The sequence below is a fragment of the Cygnus atratus genome, chromosome 18, assembly GCF_013377495.2.
Source record: "Cygnus atratus isolate AKBS03 ecotype Queensland, Australia chromosome 18, CAtr_DNAZoo_HiC_assembly, whole genome shotgun sequence".
NCBI lineage: Eukaryota > Metazoa > Chordata > Aves > Anseriformes > Anatidae > Cygnus > Cygnus atratus.
The window spans coordinates 3,876,649-3,897,272 of record NC_066379.1 but is presented as its reverse complement, the minus strand read 5'-3'; the positions used below and the strand labels follow the sequence as shown (position 1 = coordinate 3,897,272).

The 20,624-nt window shown below is 38.8% G+C and overlaps 1 protein-coding gene across 2 annotated transcripts in view; it reads left to right on the top strand.

Moving 5' to 3' along the window:
* The window catches only part of FOXK2 (forkhead box K2), a 46,957-nt gene extending 26,817 nt beyond the window's left edge, over positions 1 to 20,140 (top strand). Inside the window, exons 1-9 of one of the 2 annotated variants that reach the window (XM_050714335.1) lie at positions 2,948 to 3,114; positions 7,311 to 7,505; positions 10,263 to 10,410; positions 10,864 to 11,010; positions 13,872 to 14,065; positions 14,903 to 15,078; positions 16,120 to 16,416; positions 16,647 to 16,856; positions 18,901 to 20,140. In XM_050714335.1, coding sequence (XP_050570292.1) covers positions 2,963 to 3,114; positions 7,311 to 7,505; positions 10,263 to 10,410; positions 10,864 to 11,010; positions 13,872 to 14,065; positions 14,903 to 15,078; positions 16,120 to 16,416; positions 16,647 to 16,856; positions 18,901 to 19,097 — 1,716 coding nt within the window. In that variant the 5' untranslated portion in view covers positions 2,948 to 2,962 and the 3' untranslated portion in view covers positions 19,098 to 20,140. Of the gene's footprint in view, positions 1 to 2,947; positions 3,115 to 7,310; positions 7,506 to 10,262; positions 10,411 to 10,863; positions 11,011 to 13,871; positions 14,066 to 14,902; positions 15,079 to 16,119; positions 16,417 to 16,646; positions 16,857 to 18,900 lie in introns of those variants that run through there. The other variant, XM_035561848.2, reaches the window with a different exon arrangement.
* Positions 20,141 to 20,624: the final 484 nt, after the last annotated feature.

Below are 20,624 nucleotides of genomic sequence, written 5' to 3'. Positions count from 1 at the left end.
TTGCCACTTTTTAAAGAGTGGTTGCTTTTCAGCTAACCTCTAGCGGTGACCTGACTAGTAATGGCCACAAAGAATTGAATGCAACTTTGTGGTAAATTAACCAAACTGGGAGGTAGCTTAAATCATGGGGGCACCTTTAAATCCTGCCTTTAAATCAAGGAAGCTGGGAGGAGGAATCTATACCAGGACAAGGTGTGTGTGTCCGTGTGTGTACACGTGTACCTGTAGGAAGTGATGCTGGTTCCTGCTGGGGAAGTTTTTCACCTTGCTGCACAGGGTGGGGTCGACTGCAAGCAGAAAAGCCTCAGAAACTTCCCCTCTAAAAGCTGGTAGAGGAGTCGGGCTTCGTCTTCCTTGAATTTAAATTCTAGAAGTAATTTTTAAAAACTTTTTATCCCCTAATAGTCAGTGGGGGGAAAAATGGATATTGCTTTTCTTCTGTTACGAACAGTTAGGAAAGGTTTATAAATGAGGCTAGAGCTTTTATAAAAGGTTAGAGCTAACCTTTGTGGTAGGAGCATGTCATGTAGGTGAACAAGTGTCTGTATAAAATGTTGCCCAATGAAAAGGTTCTCTCTGTTCAAGACAATAAGAAAATAATTGTGACCTAATTGGTGTTACAACACGCTGGATCACTGTGCTTCAGTGTACCTGTTACAAAGTTAACCATACTCCCAGCATTTTTCTTATTATAGGAAAATTTTACAGGAATATCTTTTTGTGAACTCCTAGAAAATACTTTGTAAAAGAAATCTCTGAACCGTTATTTGTGTTTAAAAACTCAAGGAAATCCTTACTATAAAAATTGTGCAAGTTTTTTTAATAACCTATATTTTATTAGTAATAATAACTTCTTAGTTTTATTTGTTTTCAGGGAGCTTTCACTGTGACTCTTTGATGGATTTATAATTCTACCTTCACTGTTAGTTTGGAAACCCAGATTTTTAACTGGTGGGTACTTTTCCTTAGAATTTTGACTGCGTTTTAAAGCAGTTCAGTTCAATTTGTGTTATTAATAAGTTTTGTTTCTGTTGCTTCTGTGTAGGTCTAAAGAGGGTGATTTTGTTCTGGAAAGTGCAGCAGTACTGACTTCAATTAATCTGAGTTCAATTAATCATAGACCAAAGTCTTAAAAATAAATTCTGAAAGTGAATAATTTAGTATGCCTGTTCTTGGTGTTGAACTATTGGAAAGCTTTTGGTATAATATTCAGAAGATGAGAAAGCTAGGAAAAGTAATCGTTTCTTCTGGAGAACGTAGAAAACACTTTCTCCTTGGCAATGGAATTACTTTTCTCTGAGCTGACAGGGGTTACTGCTTTCAGGTTTCTCCAAGAGATGGAGTCGCAGCCCTTCTTACCGATTTGTGAGTGTTTTGCACGCGTCACTTTGAGCTGCGAGAGGAGCCAAGTTCAGCTCTTTCTGCAGAGACGCACCTTTTCTCAGGATGCAAAGGCACAATGCACAGACTTTACAGAGACTGAATTTGTATGTAATTGTGCTTCAACTTGCTGTCTTTTTTTTTTCTCCACTGTATTATGGCAGTATTTATAAAGACATCTTTTAAGCCTTGCTTATTTAAAAATCTGTTAAAAATAACTGTTAGTTCTAGTTCAATACATAATTAATTTCCTAATAATCTGTTGTGATGGAAATAATAAATGGAGCAGCAAATGGAGAAAAGATGGAATTGGGGACCGTGTTCTTGCATGCTGACATTTGCCCATTAGCAGGAGGCCACACACACAATTTCTAAATGCCGTGTTCCCATGGATGTTTGAATGCCGCCCAGTTTTGACTTGCAGGTCTTGGATTTCATTTGCAGACGTCAGTTAGGACAGCACAGATGAAGCAGGACCCTTGTGTAGCTTTCTGACCTTGCAGGACTGGGCTCAGTGACCTGGGATGTGGGGCGGAGAGCACCCTGAGCAGCTTGCAGGCAGCACCAGGGCAGGGCTGGTGCTCAGAGGGACGGTGGCAGGCTGGAGGGAAGGACGACGGGCACCTTGTGAGGCTCAGCAAAGGCAAAAACCAAATCCTGCATCTGGGGTGGGTTCGGCTGGGAAATGCCCGCCTGGGAGCAGCTCTGCCGAGGAGGAACCGTGGAGGTCCTGGCAGAGGGGCAGCCGCACACGTTTCAGCGCTGCGCCCTTGTGATGATGGAGGCTGGCCTTGTGCTGGGCAGTAACTGTGTCTGCTTTGGGGCCCCCAAAAATGCAACAACAGCAAAAAGACAGACTGGAGGGGGTGGCGGAGGGCTGCTGAGGTGCTCTGGGAACCAGCACACGGCATACAAGGAGAGGATCTGGATTCCTTTTGCGTGGAGAAGCCCAGAGGTGGATCTCATTGCAGTCTGTCCCTGCCTGAAGTGCAGTTATGGGAAAGATGGGGCAAGGCAGCGCTGAGAGGATCAGAGTCTGAGGATGGATGGCTGTAACAAGTTGCAACTAAAGAGTTATACCCTGACAAACGGGAAAAACCTTTCACCATTAGGGTGGCTAATTACAGGAATGGATTGCCCAACTCCATCTGTTGAATGCTTCAAAATTTGATAAGCCAAGGCCCAGAAAAACCTGATGTAACTTGGAAAGTAGCCCTGCTGTCAGCAGGAGGTTGGGCTAGAGACCTTCAGAAGTCCCTTCCAAACTCAGTTTCTCATTTGTCCTTTGTGAATGATGTAGAAAACAGTTTTTGTTTGACTTTTAAAATGCAATTGAGTCAAATATGCACTTGGAACTGTGCATCATAGTATCTCACTGGCAACTTAAGCTTCAAAATGTGCGCATCTTCTACCAGGAGTATAAATTAAGTAATTGGTCGTGTAGATTGGTTTTATTGGAGCGATGGGGAGAGAGCAGCTAGGACATGGGTCTTAAGTGAGAATTAGGTAGGCAGGAGGCATTAGAGAAGGGGTTTGTTGTGAATCTCCCTTCCCTGGAAGGGAGGCCCTATCTCAAGGTGCGATGGTTTCTGTTTTCCTAGGCTGCTGGTCAAACTGGGGAGGAGAGGGAGGAATGAACAGCATCATATTGGCCTGCTGTATTGTCAAAGGAAGCCTAAGCTGGAGGAAGTCTGGTGGTTCAGGTGATGTTAATTACCTCAGTTCCTCCTGGAGGTGAGCTACCCTGCTGTCTATGCTTGATATTTAAAGCATTTGAAGCCAAAAATTGGCAATAAATAAATAAACAAATCTCCCAGATGCTGGCTGGGTTCTTTTTTTCTTACCTTTTAAATGTGAAAGTTTGAGGCTTTCCTTGGCTCTTAGTAAGCAAGGGTTTGGAAACCTCGCATCTTGTTGTTATTCTCAGTCTGTTTAAAACTTAGGGGGATCCTTAAAGTTACTGGAGTTCAGTGGCATTATCCAAGTGAAGGAATTGAACAGGAGTGTTGGGAGTACTATGACGTACGGAGCTATTAATGTTGAGCCCCCATAATCTATTTGAATGGAGAATCTAGAAGTGCTGATAGTAGGACTGCAGGAGAGCGGCTTCTGTCCAATTTCTGCCTTGGTTTTTAAGAGGCAGTGAGAATGGACTGATTCAAAGGATACCAAGGCAGTGAGTTTAATTGCGGGGCTTATGGAGGAAATTGAATTCTTGCTTCTGTGTTTTAGCTCCCCAGATGGAGACAGAACATTTCCTCATTTCCAATCAGACAGTAATTTCGTACAGGCAGAACTACAGGTGTATAATTAGCTTCTCCCTGCAGTACAGACGGAACTGCTGAGGGAAAGTGAGGAAATATTAGAAATACGGATGTGACAGAACTAGAAGTAAAGACAGCCAGCACCCTACAAAGTTGCTAAGCGTTCTCAGTAGAGGTAGTGCCCGGATCAGCAGGTCTCTGTTTTGCTGGGAGCTGTACAGGTAGGAATGGTTTTCTAAGGAATTGTTGGAAATGGCTAGATGCTGCTCATCTATCCTCCCCGTCTCACCTTTTCCAGTAGTTAATCCAGAAGGAACTTTTCTAAAGAAAATTAGGATCATGAGTTGCATTTTAAGTGTGACACCTTTGCTGCAGTTTCCTAGATCGTAAATATCTGCCCTCCTTTTTGATGCTCTGTAGGAAGTACAACACAAGAACTTTTCATAGTAAACACATGAAATTACTCAAATGTGGGTACTGTGAGTAGTTGTTTGAAATACATACACTGCAACAGCGGCACATCAGTTAAATAGTCTGTTTGTTTTCTTCACTTGGATACCTACCACACAAGTGTTTCATCATGTAAGTCTTTAGTAACTCTTTAAACACAGATGTTTTGTAAACTTTTTTTTTTCTGTTGGTCCAGTGGTGGCTCTGTTGATTTCCTACCCTGAGTGGCATCAGCCTGTAAAGGAGGAATAGGGGTTAGTTGAGTAAGTGATCTATAGAGTGGCAGTTTCCAGTACTACGCATTTATTTTTTCAGTTTTATTCTTTTAAAGTGGGTTGTATAGATGAGGTTATTCTATACCAACCATAATGTGCTAGCACATCATAAAACTATTGTAAACACTTTAAAAGAGTGAGTAAAATCTACTTCAGCTTGCTATAGACTAAATGTTCGAGCAAGTCTCTGCCTCTGGGTGTGCTGTGGGGTTTTAGGCCATGGTTTAATTCAAGAATATGCCCAAACCAACTTGGTTCTGATTTTGGAAGTAAATGCAGTATGTTTGCATTACTGCAAGTTACATAGAAAATCTGTTGGTTAGTAGACGCTTCTTGTTTTGCTTTTTGGCCATATTCCAGTTATTAAAAATATGCTTCTATTAAAAACCTGCTTGCAAACATGAATCAATTGACAGATGTGGTATTTGATAACACGATTCAGGTGCTCACATGTTTGAGCCAGAGAGCGATGTGTAAGCAATGCCTCAGCAACGCTGTCCTTCGACTCAGCGTGTGAAACGTGAACTATAGTAGTGACACCTTTGGGTTTGGTATTAAAACTGGATTCGTGGCACTTTTATAACCTATACCTTTTATAACCTTTACTGTACCTGCAGGTAGTCAAAGCTCCTCCTTTGGTTTTGTTTTCTTTCCCAAAGCCAGCTGACATTTGGGACCAGCATTTGTCAGCTATGCTTTGGAATCTCTGCTTTAGTCTCATCTATGAGCAATCCTCCCTATCTTTTTTGCAAAAGATGCCCACAGGGCAGATAATACCTGAGGGCAGTGCAGTAGTGTGAGAAGGGAGCTGTTTGTGTGCATACTGATGCGGAACATTGGGAGCCTTGTGTGTGTGTATTTGTGGTACGTGTTTAAGCTCTAAGACCCACCTTCTCCCCACCATGCCCGGCACCGGGGGACACCGGCTGGTCCTTATTTGCTGCTGGCCCCAAGGCCCTGAGCCAGTGAATGAGAATCTAAAGTCACGTCCAGTTGCCTCCTGCGTTTCTTTTAGGTTGAAATAAGCTTGGTCTGTAGTAAGTCTGCAGGTATGGACTAGCCTTGTAAAATATGTCAAACAGGTGATTCTGAAGTTTGAGCCTGTCTCTGTCAAAGAAATATTGCTGTTGAGTTTCCCACAGCGATTTTTACTTAATCTCCCTGATAAGGTCTTCAGCAAAAAGGTCCCCTTTGGCTGCCCTCTTCTGGCATAAACTTGGGGAGTGGTGGTGTCATTATTGCTGATGAACTGAAATGTTTGGAAAACATTTTTAGTAGCCAAACAGCTGAGACCTCTTTCAATGATTGCTGAAACAATACAGGCAGAAAATACTTCTACTGGAAAAAGCACAGTAGTGAGCTGCTTCTGAGGATACTAAATAAAAAATAAAAAAACACAAATTGGTCCACAACTTTCCCAGTGAAATGCATCTATGTTTTTTTTGGTGTGGATTCTGTTCCTAATTTAGTATGTTGAGCATGTTTCAGAAATAGGTCACCTGTTAAATTCGGACGTAGCCCATACTGAGAAGTAGGAGGGAAGAGGAAGGTCGTTGTTGCTCCTTTCTCTTTTTCCTCATGCTTGGGTGTGGATTGTAGGAAAAAAGAATCATTGCAACATGTGTGTGTTACAAGAAATGTAGTAAAAATCAAATGTTTTCTTTGTTTTCTAAACATCCTTTAAGAAACAGAAACCAAAGCATGTGAGAATTAATGTTTTTAAGACTACTCTTCAGCTTAATGTTCCTTCCAATTCTTGCATCATATTCACGTTCAATGTATTTTTTCAGAGAAATGATGGCTTTTGTTTGCAGTCCGTATCTTGCATTCATAGCTACATTTCTTAGGTCTGTTCCAGTATCATAGCTTCCCTCCTTTATAAAACCAGGTCTACACAAAATCACTTTAAAAACATTTTCTAAGCTTTGTTTCTAGGTAATGTATGACTGGGAAGTCCTCTTCCTCATGTGGAAGAGGTGTGTAAATACAGTCGTGGGATTTAGTGCTGAGTGTAGGCTAGCAGCTTAATTAAGAAAGGAGATAGTAAAGTTATTTGAACTGCGTTTCTGTAAATGCTTTTGTTGAGAGAAAATTAAGTTTCTTGTTTGCTCAACCTGTTTATTTACTCAGAAGTTATAAATAGCCTGTTCCCTTTAATTGGGTTAACTGCTAAATGCTTACACAGAGGGATGAAAAAAGGAAAATGTCCAAAGGTGCATTAATTGCATTTTATTTTCCACCTGTAAAAACAAACAAAAAAACACCATGAAGTTAATTTCAATCATATTCCGGTTATAATAAGTCTTTAAATTTAGGGGTGCAATACTTGGTGCTATATGAAATTTGAAAGTTTATTGAATTTCGCTTTTAAAATCACCTTTACATGATGGATAGTTGAATGTGGCGCTGCAGCTGCTGTATACCCTGAAAATGATCAGAATTAGGACTGCTAGGAGTTTAGTTTAACGTGTTTAAGAGAGGAGAAATCAGAGCTTTTAGTTAGAGCAGTCTATGAAGCTGGTTAGGCCTCAGATTTGCAAACATTTATGCTCCTGATTAATTTTGATTATCATGGACATACTTGTTGGTTTGCAGCAGCCATTCTTTGACATCACAAAATAATAGCTTTTTGTCTTCAAAATAGTACTTCTTTTAGGGATAGCTGCAAGATCAGGATGAACCTCAGGAAATTTAGCAATTACAAACAAACTGCCCTTGTTACAGATAATTGTATTTACTTAAATTTATTTGCAAATTCTAAAGTTATTTACGTGGGGATCTTTTTCTGGTCACGTTGATCTTTATGATTGGTAAAATGAAGGTGGATACAACTAATTATGTAAATAGCATAACTTTTAAATATGGTGATACGTGCAAGTTATGCAAAAAAAACTTACTCTCTGTAAACAACTGGCTTACATATTTGTTTTTCGTTTTTCAGCTGTACTTTCAGGTTTCCCAGCACAAACATAAAGATAACATTCACAGCTCTGTCCAATGAAAAGAGAGAAAAACAGGAGGCCCCGGAGTCCCCAGTGAAGCCTGTGCAACCCCAGATCTCTCCTTTAACGATAAACATTCCAGACAACATGGCTCACCTGATCAGCCCTCTCCCTTCTCCCACAGGAACCATCAGGTATTTAAACCCCGCACATTGAATATAGGGCAATACGTGTTTACAAAATTAAAGCAATTTTCTATTTCATTTTAAGTATTTTGCTTTTGCGGTAAAAGTTAAGCTCAGCGTAACCTGCCTTGGAGAAAACTACCACTCTGCTGCCTGTGAAAATAGTTGCATGAGCAGCCTTTAGTATCCAAATGTCATTTGATCAGTGTGTACCAGTTTGCTCAGGATTCTTGCAACAAAGGAACATATGTTTTATTTGCATTCCAGATGATTTAGATTGCTTTTTGCTCTTGAATGCTTATGGGAAGACTTGAGATAAGTCTCAATTATACCATTTTAAACATCCTGATATTCACTGTCCCCCTGGAAGTTTACCAACAGAAAAAATATTTTTTGGTTATCATTAGAGTGTGGAAAATAGACTGATTTCTTACTCCAAAAGCTGATATAGTTTTGATCGGTCACTACTGGAAGTAAACAGAGGATTTACTTAAAATCAAGTGTAACATGAGAGTTCACTGTAGGGAGGTCTTCTGCAAGGGAGGTTAACTTGGGCTTTTTACTTGCTTGTCCTGCTTAATTTGATAACTGTAGCCATTGTTTGATTTGTTATTTGGGATGAAATTCAGTTAAACATAAGCTAGCTGTGCTCACAAATTGGTAAAATTAGTTTAAATAGAACTTTGAAAATTCACAGCAGGTTTAGGAGCAAAAATTTCACTTACAGTTATTTTTCAAAACCACACACATGCTTTTGAAGGTTGTTTAACTTCCTTTATCTTCATTTGAGTGAAGGGCTGTTAATGACTGATCTTTAAAAATGTAGATCCTATTAATCAAATATGAATGTAAGGATAATTGACTTCTTTCATACTTGCAACGAAATTGACTTATTTTGTTCTTGCGATCTCAATACAACATTGAGATGTTGTAGTGTTTAATGTGATCTGTATAAATAGTGGAAGCAGAGAGAAAAGGGATCTAGACTTGACTGTATAACAGGTTTGCGTTCTTATTAAAATTCAGGGAAAACATATTTTGCCCAAGAAATGACAGAGCAGCTCATAAATATTTCAGATAATATCACGTATATCACCACAGTCTTTGCCTCACTATGAATTTTGTAATTCTCTTTGGGGCTTTCATGCACCTGTTGAGTACAGTTTATTACGAACAAAAAAAAAATGACAGTTTTGAGTCTATTTTGAGAGCAAAGCATGACAGTTTCTCTTCAAATCATCCTGTTTTATAGAAGACCTGTAAACTTGCTTTGATTATACCATATGTGTCGCTTTGTCAATATATGCTAAAGTGAGCTCAGGAGAAGGATGTTGTCAGTTGATATGTAAAAACACAGAACAGCAGTGACCTATATTTAAAAAATAAAATAAAATAAAATTGCATGTTTTGGCTCTAATCAAGGATTCTTCCATACTACACATCAAAAATCCAGTCCCCTTTGTATAGCATATCACTGGGGGCAAATTATTAGTGCTGGATTTCCAATGATGTGAAACTCAAGTCCAATAATAATTTCTTTAAATATATTGCCCAGTCTGTAGTGCCTGCCATGTTTCTTTACGTACAGAGGGAGATAGCAAGAAACCTTAAGGTCAGACATAAACAAAACTTGGCAGATGTCAATTTATTAAAGCGTTATTGTGTAAATCCAAATGCTGTTTTCTAGCTTTATTTTTTCTTTGTTTGAAACCATAGATTCAAGTTAGGTTAAAAATTGTCTTTGGGGATAGGCTGGTTCTGGGGGCACTGCAGCCTTTGCCATTCTAATTCTTAGTTACGTTTTAGAATTGCTGTGGACTCTGCTGAAATCAGTTGCAATACAAATCTCTGCCAAGTATGTGCCCTTGTAGAGAGCTGACAGTGTTTTTTCAGGGAACGACGCAGACATTGCCCACTGAGTGTCTCTTTCTTGTTGGCAAAATGGAAGTTGTAGAAGGAAGACCATTTTTGTGCAGCTGTAGTTCCTGTGAGGCAGGGGAACAACCATTAGGAAAATGTTCAGTGGAATTAACACAACTTTAGCTTTGTTTTTCTGTGACCCATGGCGAAATGTGAGGTATCCAGATCCACTTCTTTCCTTCAATTGGTAGTTTTACTTTGTAACAGTGTATTTGCTCTGTTGACCTAATACTGAGTGAAATCAGATTAAGTCAGTGCTGAAGCAGCCTATTTATAGAGTTCAGAATTTTTATACACATCTATGTTTGTGTATGTATATGAACACACCTGCAAACAGTTAAAATAATGTTTTAGATTTCAATGAAAATCATTTTTTGCCTCACTGCTTGTTATATTTTCTCAACTGTGCAAAAATACTGCACAGGAGAGGATCTTTTTTGAGCAGACTAAATACAAACATATGGCAGAAATTTCAGGCAAGATATGTTTCTTGTTTCAAATGAGGGGCTTAATACATAAGCAACCGCTCATTTTAAAACGGACCTTTCTGTTGGCAAATCTTACACGAATAAAGTGCAACCTAATAGATCAGTTAATCCTTTTTCCTTTGAGGAGCAAAGCCTGAGCTTCATTTGACAGGTTTCTTCCCGCAGTGATTTTAATTCTCATGGATGAGTTAGAAAGGCTTGGAAAATGGGGGTTTATATTGGAAATACTGACAGGCCTTTAACTGTGCTCTGGAAGTGCTGGTAGTGGCCTTTTCTGCAATAAGAGCTTTTTGATTAAATATAATGTGGTGATATACTGTATAACAAAATAGTAGGATCTTCTTTTTATGCTCTACAGTGCTGCAAATTCCTGCCCATCTAGCCCTCGTGGTGCAGGCTCTTCAGGGTACAAAATGAGTCGTGTAATACCATCTGACCTACATTTAATGGCTGACAATTCACAGTCAGAAAATGACAAGGAAGCATCGGGTGGAGATAGCCCAAAGGTAAGCATTGCTTGAAATCAAAACCATAAATTAAGTCTTAACTGAATGCAATACTTTTGAAATACTAATTTTGTTACCAGAGTATATGCACTAAGTCACAATTCAACTTCTTGTTTTTTCCAACTTTTAATTTTTAGGGTTTTGTGATTAGACATGACATTTATTTTGACACCTCCCTTCCCCCTCACCTTTGGAGAGGGGCTGTATGTGTATACAGTTACATATCTGTTTATAGGCGTTTGAAAATTCTTTAATGTTTGTTTCTCCACGTTTTAGTCTTATCTTAAAATCTACTAAACAGAAGAGCACAATTGTTGTAGTTTTTCTGCTTGAAGATTTCAGTTGTCCAAAATTACCTTAAATCAAGTTAATTGTGTTTTGTACCTTTTAATTTATAAAAGGATGTGTACATTTTGAAATTTTATTGACCCAGATTTTCTTTTTCTTCTGTAGGACGACTCTAAACCACCTTACTCCTATGCACAGTTAATAGTACAAGCAATTACAATGGCACCTGATAAGCAGCTTACACTAAATGGAATTTATACGCACATAACTAAAAATTATCCATACTACAGGACAGCAGACAAGGGCTGGCAGGTAAACTTCATTTCTAGAACGTTTTTTGTTGTTGTTTCGAGAAGTGCTGGCAGCTGTACCTGGTCATAAGTCAATTGGTGAGCCTAGCAGCCCTTCGTAAATAGGATTTGTTAAATGAGTGTTCATTTAAATTGTCTCTTTTTTTCTGATTGTAACATCTCCAACAAAGTAGGGAATACACCTTACTTGATATTTGAAATATCACTTTATTCATGTTATGGTATTCTCTAAACCTGCGGGAGCAATACGTACAGACTTCTGGGAGCAAGACAGTTAGCATTGTGGATTTAGGTATATGTATGCTATCCAGGAATGTGGTTATGCTTCGTAACTTACTGCATAAGCATATGTATTGTTATCTCAGGATAAAATTAAGATATTAAATATGACAAGTTCAGGTTTATTTGCAAAGGGGGCATCTTGACCATGCAACACAGTGAAGGAGCAAGCATGTGTTACCTGTTGTGATCTTGCACTATGTGCCTTTTATTTCCACAGTAGCCCACTTGTGAACTTGACTGATTCTGTACTGAGTTAGCCCAAACCCTTCAATTCTGTAGAATTGATTTCTGCTTTCTTTTCCTTTTTAAAGAGACCAGCCCCAGCATTTGCCAGGATGACTAACTGAGTATGAATCAGTCTGGCATAGTCTTTCCAGATCATGTAAAGGTTCAATGCGTTTGCTGCTGTTTTTAGTTTCAGTGAAGGACAGAAGAGCACAATTAGCAGGACTGGCCAGTTTGCCCATGTAATGTTCAGACTGCCCTGTCGATCACCAAGTATCAGTTTCACAGTGTTGCTCTTAGTACAGTCATGATCTGCAACAGAGGCATGCTCTGGAGTTATTTCAGGGAAGTAAAATTTGGAGAGACTGGGGGAGGGGGAAAGCGAGGAAGTGTTAATACGCTGCTTGCTCTACAATAGAAGACTAAAGAGTACATGACCTCTCATGGAGGAATAGATTTTAAATATTAATCACATACTTATTTGTCATAGAGTCTATGTGAAAGTTGAATCATTCTTAACGAGAATTCTAAGGTTAATGGGGAATGTCACTGCTACAAACTTTTTGCTTAATGGTTTGGCTAGTGAAGGACTTAACTCTTGTTCTGGCTAGGAAGTACCTAGAAGATTTTTTTCCCTTTCTCACATAATGCAGAATTCTGGCTGCAGTCATACTAACAGATCTGTTTTAGCAGTAGGATTCTGTTTATGAAATGTTGGTCTGCTTTTTGCTTCCTGTTCTGAAATATGTTGAATATCTGTGTGTATAATGCTTCCTTATGTAAGCATCATGGAACCACGCATACATTGCAACGCACAGTTAAAGAATTCCGTCTTAGAACAGTGTATTCATTTAGATGTAGAATGCTTAACAAAGTCAGGATAATAGACACAGCAGACGTATGTTCTGGAATAAATAATTAGCACCTGTTCCTAAATCAATAAATAAAGCTGAAAAAAAAATAGCTGAAAATTAGATGCTGTTCAGTCACTAGTGGTATCAAACACTGCTGTAACAGTAACAGGTGTACCTCATGTATCAGCGGCTCTGCTAGCTTTTAGCCTTCAAGTATCAGATTATAGTTAAGGTGATTTATCTGATTGATGTTTTAAATAATATTTGAGGCCATATATGCATATTATTCAAACCAGAGAGTATACACGTGTATAATGTCCAAATCCTATACCTTAATAAGTACTGTTGAGGTATTTATATCCTTTAGTATATAAAACTCTCATTTTGACTAGAGGACTCTTTGTGAATGTATTTTAGCAGGTACTTTTGGATCTACTCTTTTATTCTAGCATACGGAGAAATAAATACAGTTTATAGACATGTTCTTGGCATCTTTCTAGTTGTGTTTCAATTTTTGGCAACAAAAACCATTTCTGGTTTCATCAGTTTGCATTTAAGAAACCATACATGGTTATCATTTCTTTAAGTTTTCCAAATTTGCCTTCAGGGTCTTGAATACATACGTCTAAGAAGGATTTTGAGGAGCTTTTGTTAATGTAAAGCCTTTTCTCCATTTTCCCCTGTTCTCCCACAAGTATGTCAGTATGTATTCTTACACTTACTTTCTTCTGCTTCATTGATAATGTTTTTGAAAGATTTTGGGTTGATGTATTTAAATTTAAAAAAGCATGTGCACAAAGCCGAGCATAGATAGATACTTCAGAGCGTTAGCAGTTTTCTGCATCTTTTTGATCAGGGTTGTGTGTGTTACAGCTAAGTGAGGATAAAGTAATGCGCAAACTAGAGCGGAGTGGCAGAGATCTTACTGAAGAGCTGTTTTAGGACCCACTGCCGTTTGTTGTTTTTCTAGACAAACTAAATCCTTGGCTCCTCTGTTGAGACAGACTGGGCTGTGGGTCAACTCCCAACAATCTAGCTGTATTTCGATCTTGTGTAATTTAACCTTCTCTTTCTGTATTGTGGAACAGTAACAGAGGGGAATCGTGTAAAATCAGAATCAGCATATTCTGTATTTTGCTGGCCCTCGTAGTACAACCTGATATATTCCTTGACACCTGGGGAAGGGTGGTTTATGAGGACTGCTAATTCTTGATTTTTTTTTTTACACTGCATTATGCTCAAGTATTTGTAGTGTTCTAACAGTTTGTTGCAATCACCGTGTTTCACGTTAACATACTGGTTTTTAACTGTTGGCAAAGATTTGAAAAATGCAAGAGTCCTTCCAGGTTTATGGCACTGCCTTGGCAGTGTTCTGACTCCTGTTGAATTAAGGAATGAAAGAGCTGAACCCCGAGTCTCCTGTAGTACAAACTGCTGCAGTAGGCCACATTCTGACTTGAAAAAGTTATATGAATTCTACATATTTTTTTATGTTCCATAGAATTCAATACGTCACAATCTCTCTCTGAATCGTTATTTCATCAAAGTACCACGTTCCCAGGAAGAACCAGGCAAAGGCTCATTCTGGAGGATAGACCCTGCCTCTGAAAGCAAATTAATAGAGCAGGCTTTTAGGAAAAGGCGGCCTAGGGGAGTACCTTGCTTTAGAACCCCTCTGGGACCACTCTCTTCTAGGTAAGGAAAAACAGATGAACAAAAAGACTATGGCTGTTGTTTAATCTTCAGGCTGATACAGACTTGATAGTTTTGGATACAGTCACAAGTTTAGTAATTTAATTTCATCCAGACTCATTATTTGAATTCTGTATGATTTAAGAGGAGGCTGCCAAAACACTAGGTTTGTTTTTATTGATTGTTTTTAGTGTTAAAGAACTGACTCAATTTGCATAACTAACTGTCAGATTGTTAATGTAAGCAAGCCTTGCTGTACCTTTGGGTTGTGTTGTTGTTGTTGTTGTTTTTTTTAACAGAATTATAATTTTAATTTCTAACTGCCATCTACTGCACTTTAAATCAGTCGGCAAAGAAAATTATCAAAAACCAGCTACCATTTTGTTGAACTTAGAAATGACAAGTATGCATCTAGTTTGATAATGTTCAAGCAGAATTTGTGATGGGAAAATACAAGGGTTTTACTTATTCCCTTTGTGAAGTTATGGCCTTTCTGCTGGTGCATTTTTTTGGCTTGCCCTTTAGACAGATTTGCTCACCATCCTTCTCCACCAGAAATGTTCATGTTTCACAGATTGTGTAGAGAGTCACATTAAGAAGGCATCCAGCCACTTCTGTTCCATTAACTATACCTGAAGTTTGCTTTTAAATTCTGTTCTTGTTTAACAAAAGCTTTTTAAAAGATCATCAAAACTGCTTTGGGTTGTAACTGTACTTGCCAGAAGGCAGAGGTGCCCTCCTGTGGGCAGTGTGTGTTACAGTCTCTGTAGAGGAAGGTCACTGTCTGTCACAGTTCAGAAGTTAAAACACATCAGCTGCTGCTTTCATTTTTAAATGCAGAAGTGCCCCAGCCTCTCCTAATCACTCTGGAGTGTTGTCTGCGCACTCCAGTGGAGTCCAGACCCCCGAGAGTCTGTCCCGGGAAGGATCTCCAGTCCCAATGGAACCTGAGCCTAGTGCTATCCAGCCAAAACTAGCGGTAATACAAGAAGCACGATTTGCACAGAGTGCCCCAGGTGAGGAATCCTGAAATAAGCATTTGGGGGTTGGAGATGGGAGAGGGCTAATATATAATGTAAATATATATATATGCACACGCTACCAAGATTTCGCATGTACACCAAAAATCAGTAAATATTTAAGCCCTTCACATTTAGAGCAATCACTGTAAAGCATGTAAACGTAGTGGGTAAATAACTGTTTGCAGACGTGCAGGCTGCATTATCTGTGTGTATCAGAACCCTTAATGGCTTTATTACTAAGCAGGGATTGTGCTTCTGTCCTGTATAGGACTGTCCTGTCTTGCAATAGTTGTCAACTTCCTTTGGAAACAACATATTCTTTCTGGTTTAGAAAAATAAATAAATTAACTGGGGGTTACAGAAATAAGCAAATGTCTTGCATACACCTGTGGTCATTTCAACCTTTCAATGCTGGGGATTGAAAGAGTTGCAAGGCTAAAGAGAGTGAACAAATATGCATGATAAGAATTTTCCTTTTTTAAAAAAAAAAACAAACACAAAAGAACAAAAAACAAAAAAGTGAGGGCAAAGTGTGATGGAATACATATCTATTTGTTTAGATGATATACTTTTGCCATCCGTTTTGTTGGTGATGCACCTACAAAAGTAGCAGTGACCATTCTGTGACAAAGGCAACCAGTCCTTAGCAGAGACTGTGCATCCCCAGCCTAGGAAGCTGTTAGTTCTGCCACTGCAGAGGTCCTCCACACAGTACATGAAGCACACGTTAGTTCCCATCTACGGAAGGTAGTTTTACGGAATGAATATTAAGCGTAGCTTTGGCAGTACAGTTGCATTTGCAGGGGCATGGCAAAGGGGGCTGTTGCCCAAATGGTTACAGCTTGTACCAAGCTAACCCAGCACTGAATAGCCGTGTGGCATGATCTTCATTGTCCATTTTTATCTTTTGGATCACTCAGGCATTAATGAAGAAGGTTGTTAATCTTATGAGGCTTTAGCATTAAGTTAAAAGAATGACTGGCTTAAAGGAAATAATTAAAATTAGCAGTCTAATTTTTGTCTCTTTCTTGATAGGATCACCTCTATCTAGCCAACCAGTTTTAATTACTGTACAACGGCAGCTACCACAAACTATTAAACCCGTCACCTACACTGTTGCAACTCCTGTGACAACATCAACATCCCAGCAGCCTGTAGTTCAGACAGTTCATGTTGTTCACCAGATACCAGCTGTGTCTGTCACAAACGTGACTGGATTAGCACCAGCAAACACTTACACTGTAGCTGGACAGGCAGTAGTCACGCAAGCTGCGATGGTAACCCAGCCCAAGGTAGAACCTCAAGAGAATGGAGATCACAAGGAAGTAAAAGGTGAGAACCTGGGGGGTTAGTTGCTCTTGGGAGGTCTTTATACAGAAGGATTATTATTTGAAATTTACTTCCAGATTGAAGTGCAGTACTTGAAATGCATTGTAATTTCTCATGCATCTTGTAGCTGGTAATTAAATGATATACATCTTCACTGAGGATTGATGTAGTAAAAGTAAATGAATTTTTAATGCTTTCTTGTCTTTACCAATGTTTTATCATCTGTTTTTCAGTTAAAGTGGAGCCTATACCTGCTATTAGTCATGCTACAATAGGAGCTGCTAGTCGTATCATTCAGACATCTCAGACCACCCCCTTACAGACAGTTACCATAGTGCAACAGGCACCTCTAGGTCAACACCAGCTACCAATAAAAACTGTAACGCAGAACGGAACGCACATAGTACCTATCACCACTGCGATCCAAGGACAGGGCAACACTGGTATGTATTGTGTCAAGATGTTCTGTTGCTTTATACAAGTGGTTGCTGCTGAATTTTTGAAATGTTCTCGTGTATCTTGTAGTTGTACTGAAAACTAAGTTGTACAGAAAATTTTGATTATGGCCTTGTATGAGTTCGTTCTCTCCCTCTTGGTAAGAACCAGCATTTCTCTTCAGTGATGATTACTTGAAGAGCTATTTATTCTCTTTGTAGTCATTACAGCCATGTATTTAGTGGTGACCAACCTCTCATCATTAAACCCAGGATATAAACAACTTTTAAAATAAGTTCCTGTAAGACAATGCCATTAAAATGGTATCTGCTCCCCAGATGATTTGTCAAGAACCAACCAGCAAGAAGGCAGGACAGACTGGCTTTTTGAGCAGTTATCTTTTTCTTCTGTTTTTATTGAACCTGTACAAGAGCAAGGCACTAAAATGAATGAGAATTCTCCAAGATTTTGAGATTCTTCTTCTGTCTACGTACCCTCTTTCCCCTCTCAGATGCAGCGGTCTAACTAGGTAGCAGTACTTTTATCACAATTTTCATTGTTCAGGATTTATCATAACTTAAACAGATGTATTCAGTTTTGTTTGGTCTGCAGGTGCATAGAGATTGTTTCAACAGTTTCACTTTGAGATGCTATCTGATGCTGCAGTAGCTTTTTTGTCATAAAGTACGCTTACGGAAATTGATATGAGATAGCCTAAAACTATTTCTACATGTATTTCTGCTGTAAAATCTTAATAATGGAGTGAATTATTTGTTTTGTTTCTTTTTTACTCTTCTTCCATCTCTGACATTGGTTCTCCTACTAAAGTTCAATATTTATAGGTCAGTGTTCTGTCTGCTTCCACTTCATTTCAGTGTAAGTAAAGCAAAAGCAGTTACTGCCAGACCTGATATGCACCTTTTTTGGTCAGAATTGAGCAGAGAGTCACATGAAATATTTTCTGAAGTATTTGTTCTACAAATGCATACTAAATACAAAACAGTTTGCTTACTTGCCCTTGTGATAGTCCAGGTATTCTCTAGGATAGTTTACTAAGAACAAATATAACAACTTCCTTATACATTTCACGTTTCAGCTCCTGCAAAGCTGTGGTGCTCAGGAGAGGGAGCTTGTGTGTGCAAAGCAGGTTGATTGATAATGTTTAGATAATTTTTTTTGAAATGCAATGAACAAATTAATATGTTGTTAGTATTTTGTATTTGAAATTTAAATGAAACTGACATTTGAATAGTTGGTTTAATAAAGTCAGAGTTGATAGCGAGAAACAGACTCCTGTCAAGTAGAGGGAAAGAACCTTTGGACGTCTCAGAAGATCGAGGGGACTGCACTCGCCTGTTAATGGTGACTGGTGTACTGTTTTGTCCATGTAATGACAAAGATTAAGATCTGGTGTAGCACGTTTGAGCTATGTACATCTCTGTCAGTATAGTTCAGTTGTGCTCTTGAATCTAATCAGGTCATTTCCCAACCCTTCTTGTAAGGAAAAAGGCAGTGGTCTAACACCGTGGGTAAGTGCCTATCTGTCAAAAAAGAATTGATGCTTGAGTTGTCTGCATCTCCTGGCAGTGTGGATTGCATAGCTTTTGTTTAGTAACTCGTGGCTAGAGATGAGTGTGGCGTGGTGCTGCTCTCCTTCCCAGCCAAGCATTCTGCAATGATCCGTAGACATGGCCAGACCTCCTCAAAGGGGATCTTGAATTCCCTTCCCAGGTCTGTCACAAATTACTGTGTAGATTGGCTTTAAATCGTTTAATCTTTGTCTGTCCTTAGCTCCACATTAACAAAATCGAGATACTTTCCCTTTCTCCCACCTTTGTCCATACCTGTATGGTTGCTGAGTGATTTAGAGCAGTGTCTTCCAGGTTTGTACAAAGGTTAAACAAAAGGACCTGAATCTCAACTGAGATTGCTGATACCCACCATAGTACAAAGAAAGGAACTCCATCGTTTTGATGAAAATGCAAATTTGCTTTCAGTATCATCTGTTTTGACAAGGATTAGGGTGCTGAAATTTCTATTATCTTTTTGCAGCTGCTGCAAGTCCTTTGCATATGTTAGCAACCCATGCGTCTGCATCGGCATCTCTTCCAACAAAGCGCCAGAATGGAGACCAGTCGGAACAGCAGGAACTCAAACGTATCAAAACAGAAGATGGAGAGAGCATAGTCATAGCAGTTAACGTGGACACCCCGTCTGTGGCAGTGAGCGATAAAGGCAGCCAGAACTAGAAACTTAGAGGAGTTTTCTTTTTTTCTTTCTTCCTTTTTTTTTTTAAAATAAACTCCATGGTGCCAAAAGGAGACACTTAAATATAACACCTAAAATGTTGGAACATGTTCTCACGCAGTGGGGAAAGGGGCCCTGTGATCAGACTTCAACTTTCAGCACTGAAAAAAAACAAAAACAAAAACAAAAAACAAACAACACAGGTGGCCTTAAAACTTGGTAATTTAAAGTCAAACTGCAAAACATCTTGTTCCAGAGGCTGTGACCCCCGCTCCTCCCTGCCCCCTACTGAACTGTGTACACTGAGAAATACAGTGTTGGGGAGGGCTGCAGCTTTAAAAAAATCTTTATCAGATTATTTTAAGGACTGAGTATCTCAGTGTAACGGCAGCATGATAAGCGCTTAGTGTGAACTGGTTTCAAACGATTGTATATTCCTTAAAGGGAACAGAGGCAAGGAGCCATTTCCTACATCTTGGCAGCTAGCCTTTCATAATGACCTACCCGATGCAGTTGTTGGTAGATATGCAGTATTTTGTTGTTCACATGTGGAATTAGAAATTTTTGAGGTGTATTTTCATTTCTTTGCAAAATAATGGGGTCTTTGACATTTCAAATCACTCCATTTCTACTCCGGAAACTTTGGAATCACACAATACTTTTCATGTGAAATTTTGTTTGGTAAAAAACTGAATGTAGGGTTTTTTTAACCAATGGAATGATTTACTTTTGTCTGTCCTGTTAAAGTTCAGATAAAGCTACTTTATTACATCTGCAAATTTTCATATTTTAGCAGTTGCCTGATAAATTTAATCAAATTTTATTACCATGTGTAGTGATCAAATGCTTCTTTGGGCTTGCATGTAACTGATTAGAAATTACAATGTAAATGAGCCGTTAACTGACGTTAAAGAACTGCTATGAATTTGACCAGAGCTGCACTTATCTGTTTCTCTTTCTGCTACCTTTTGCTGTTTGTTACTTTGTGTTGACTTTGACTGTCCCTGGCATATTTTTCCAGTCTAAAGTAAAACAAGAGTCTCGCTTAATATTGTGTATGTTTAAGATAACAGACTGTTCTTCATTTAGAAAAGATAAAATTCTTTATCACGAGTCCTTTTAAAAAGAAAGTAAAATTATCTTGTCAGAGGTATATTCGATATTTTTAAGCTTAAGCACCCATCCGTAGAAATTAATCTGACCAGTTTCTCCGTAACACTTTTGATGTCATACACTGACCTTTTGGGGTCTCCATTAAGAGTAGCTGTTGTGGTTTTCTAACAGTGGCTACCATATTATTATAATAAAAACAAATTTTTAAGTGTGTGTTCTGCAGTTGAACATTTTAAAATGTATTGGAAATTTCTCACTTTTAATTGTGGTAATAGATTCCACTTTACATTTCAAAATTAAATTGAAACGTAAGGCTGCTGTTCAGTCTTCAATTCACATAATGTCTTATTTCTTCATGCAGTAAGGTGAGTGAAAGCTAGATAGTTGGCTTAATTTCAATCTCATTTTTGTCACTT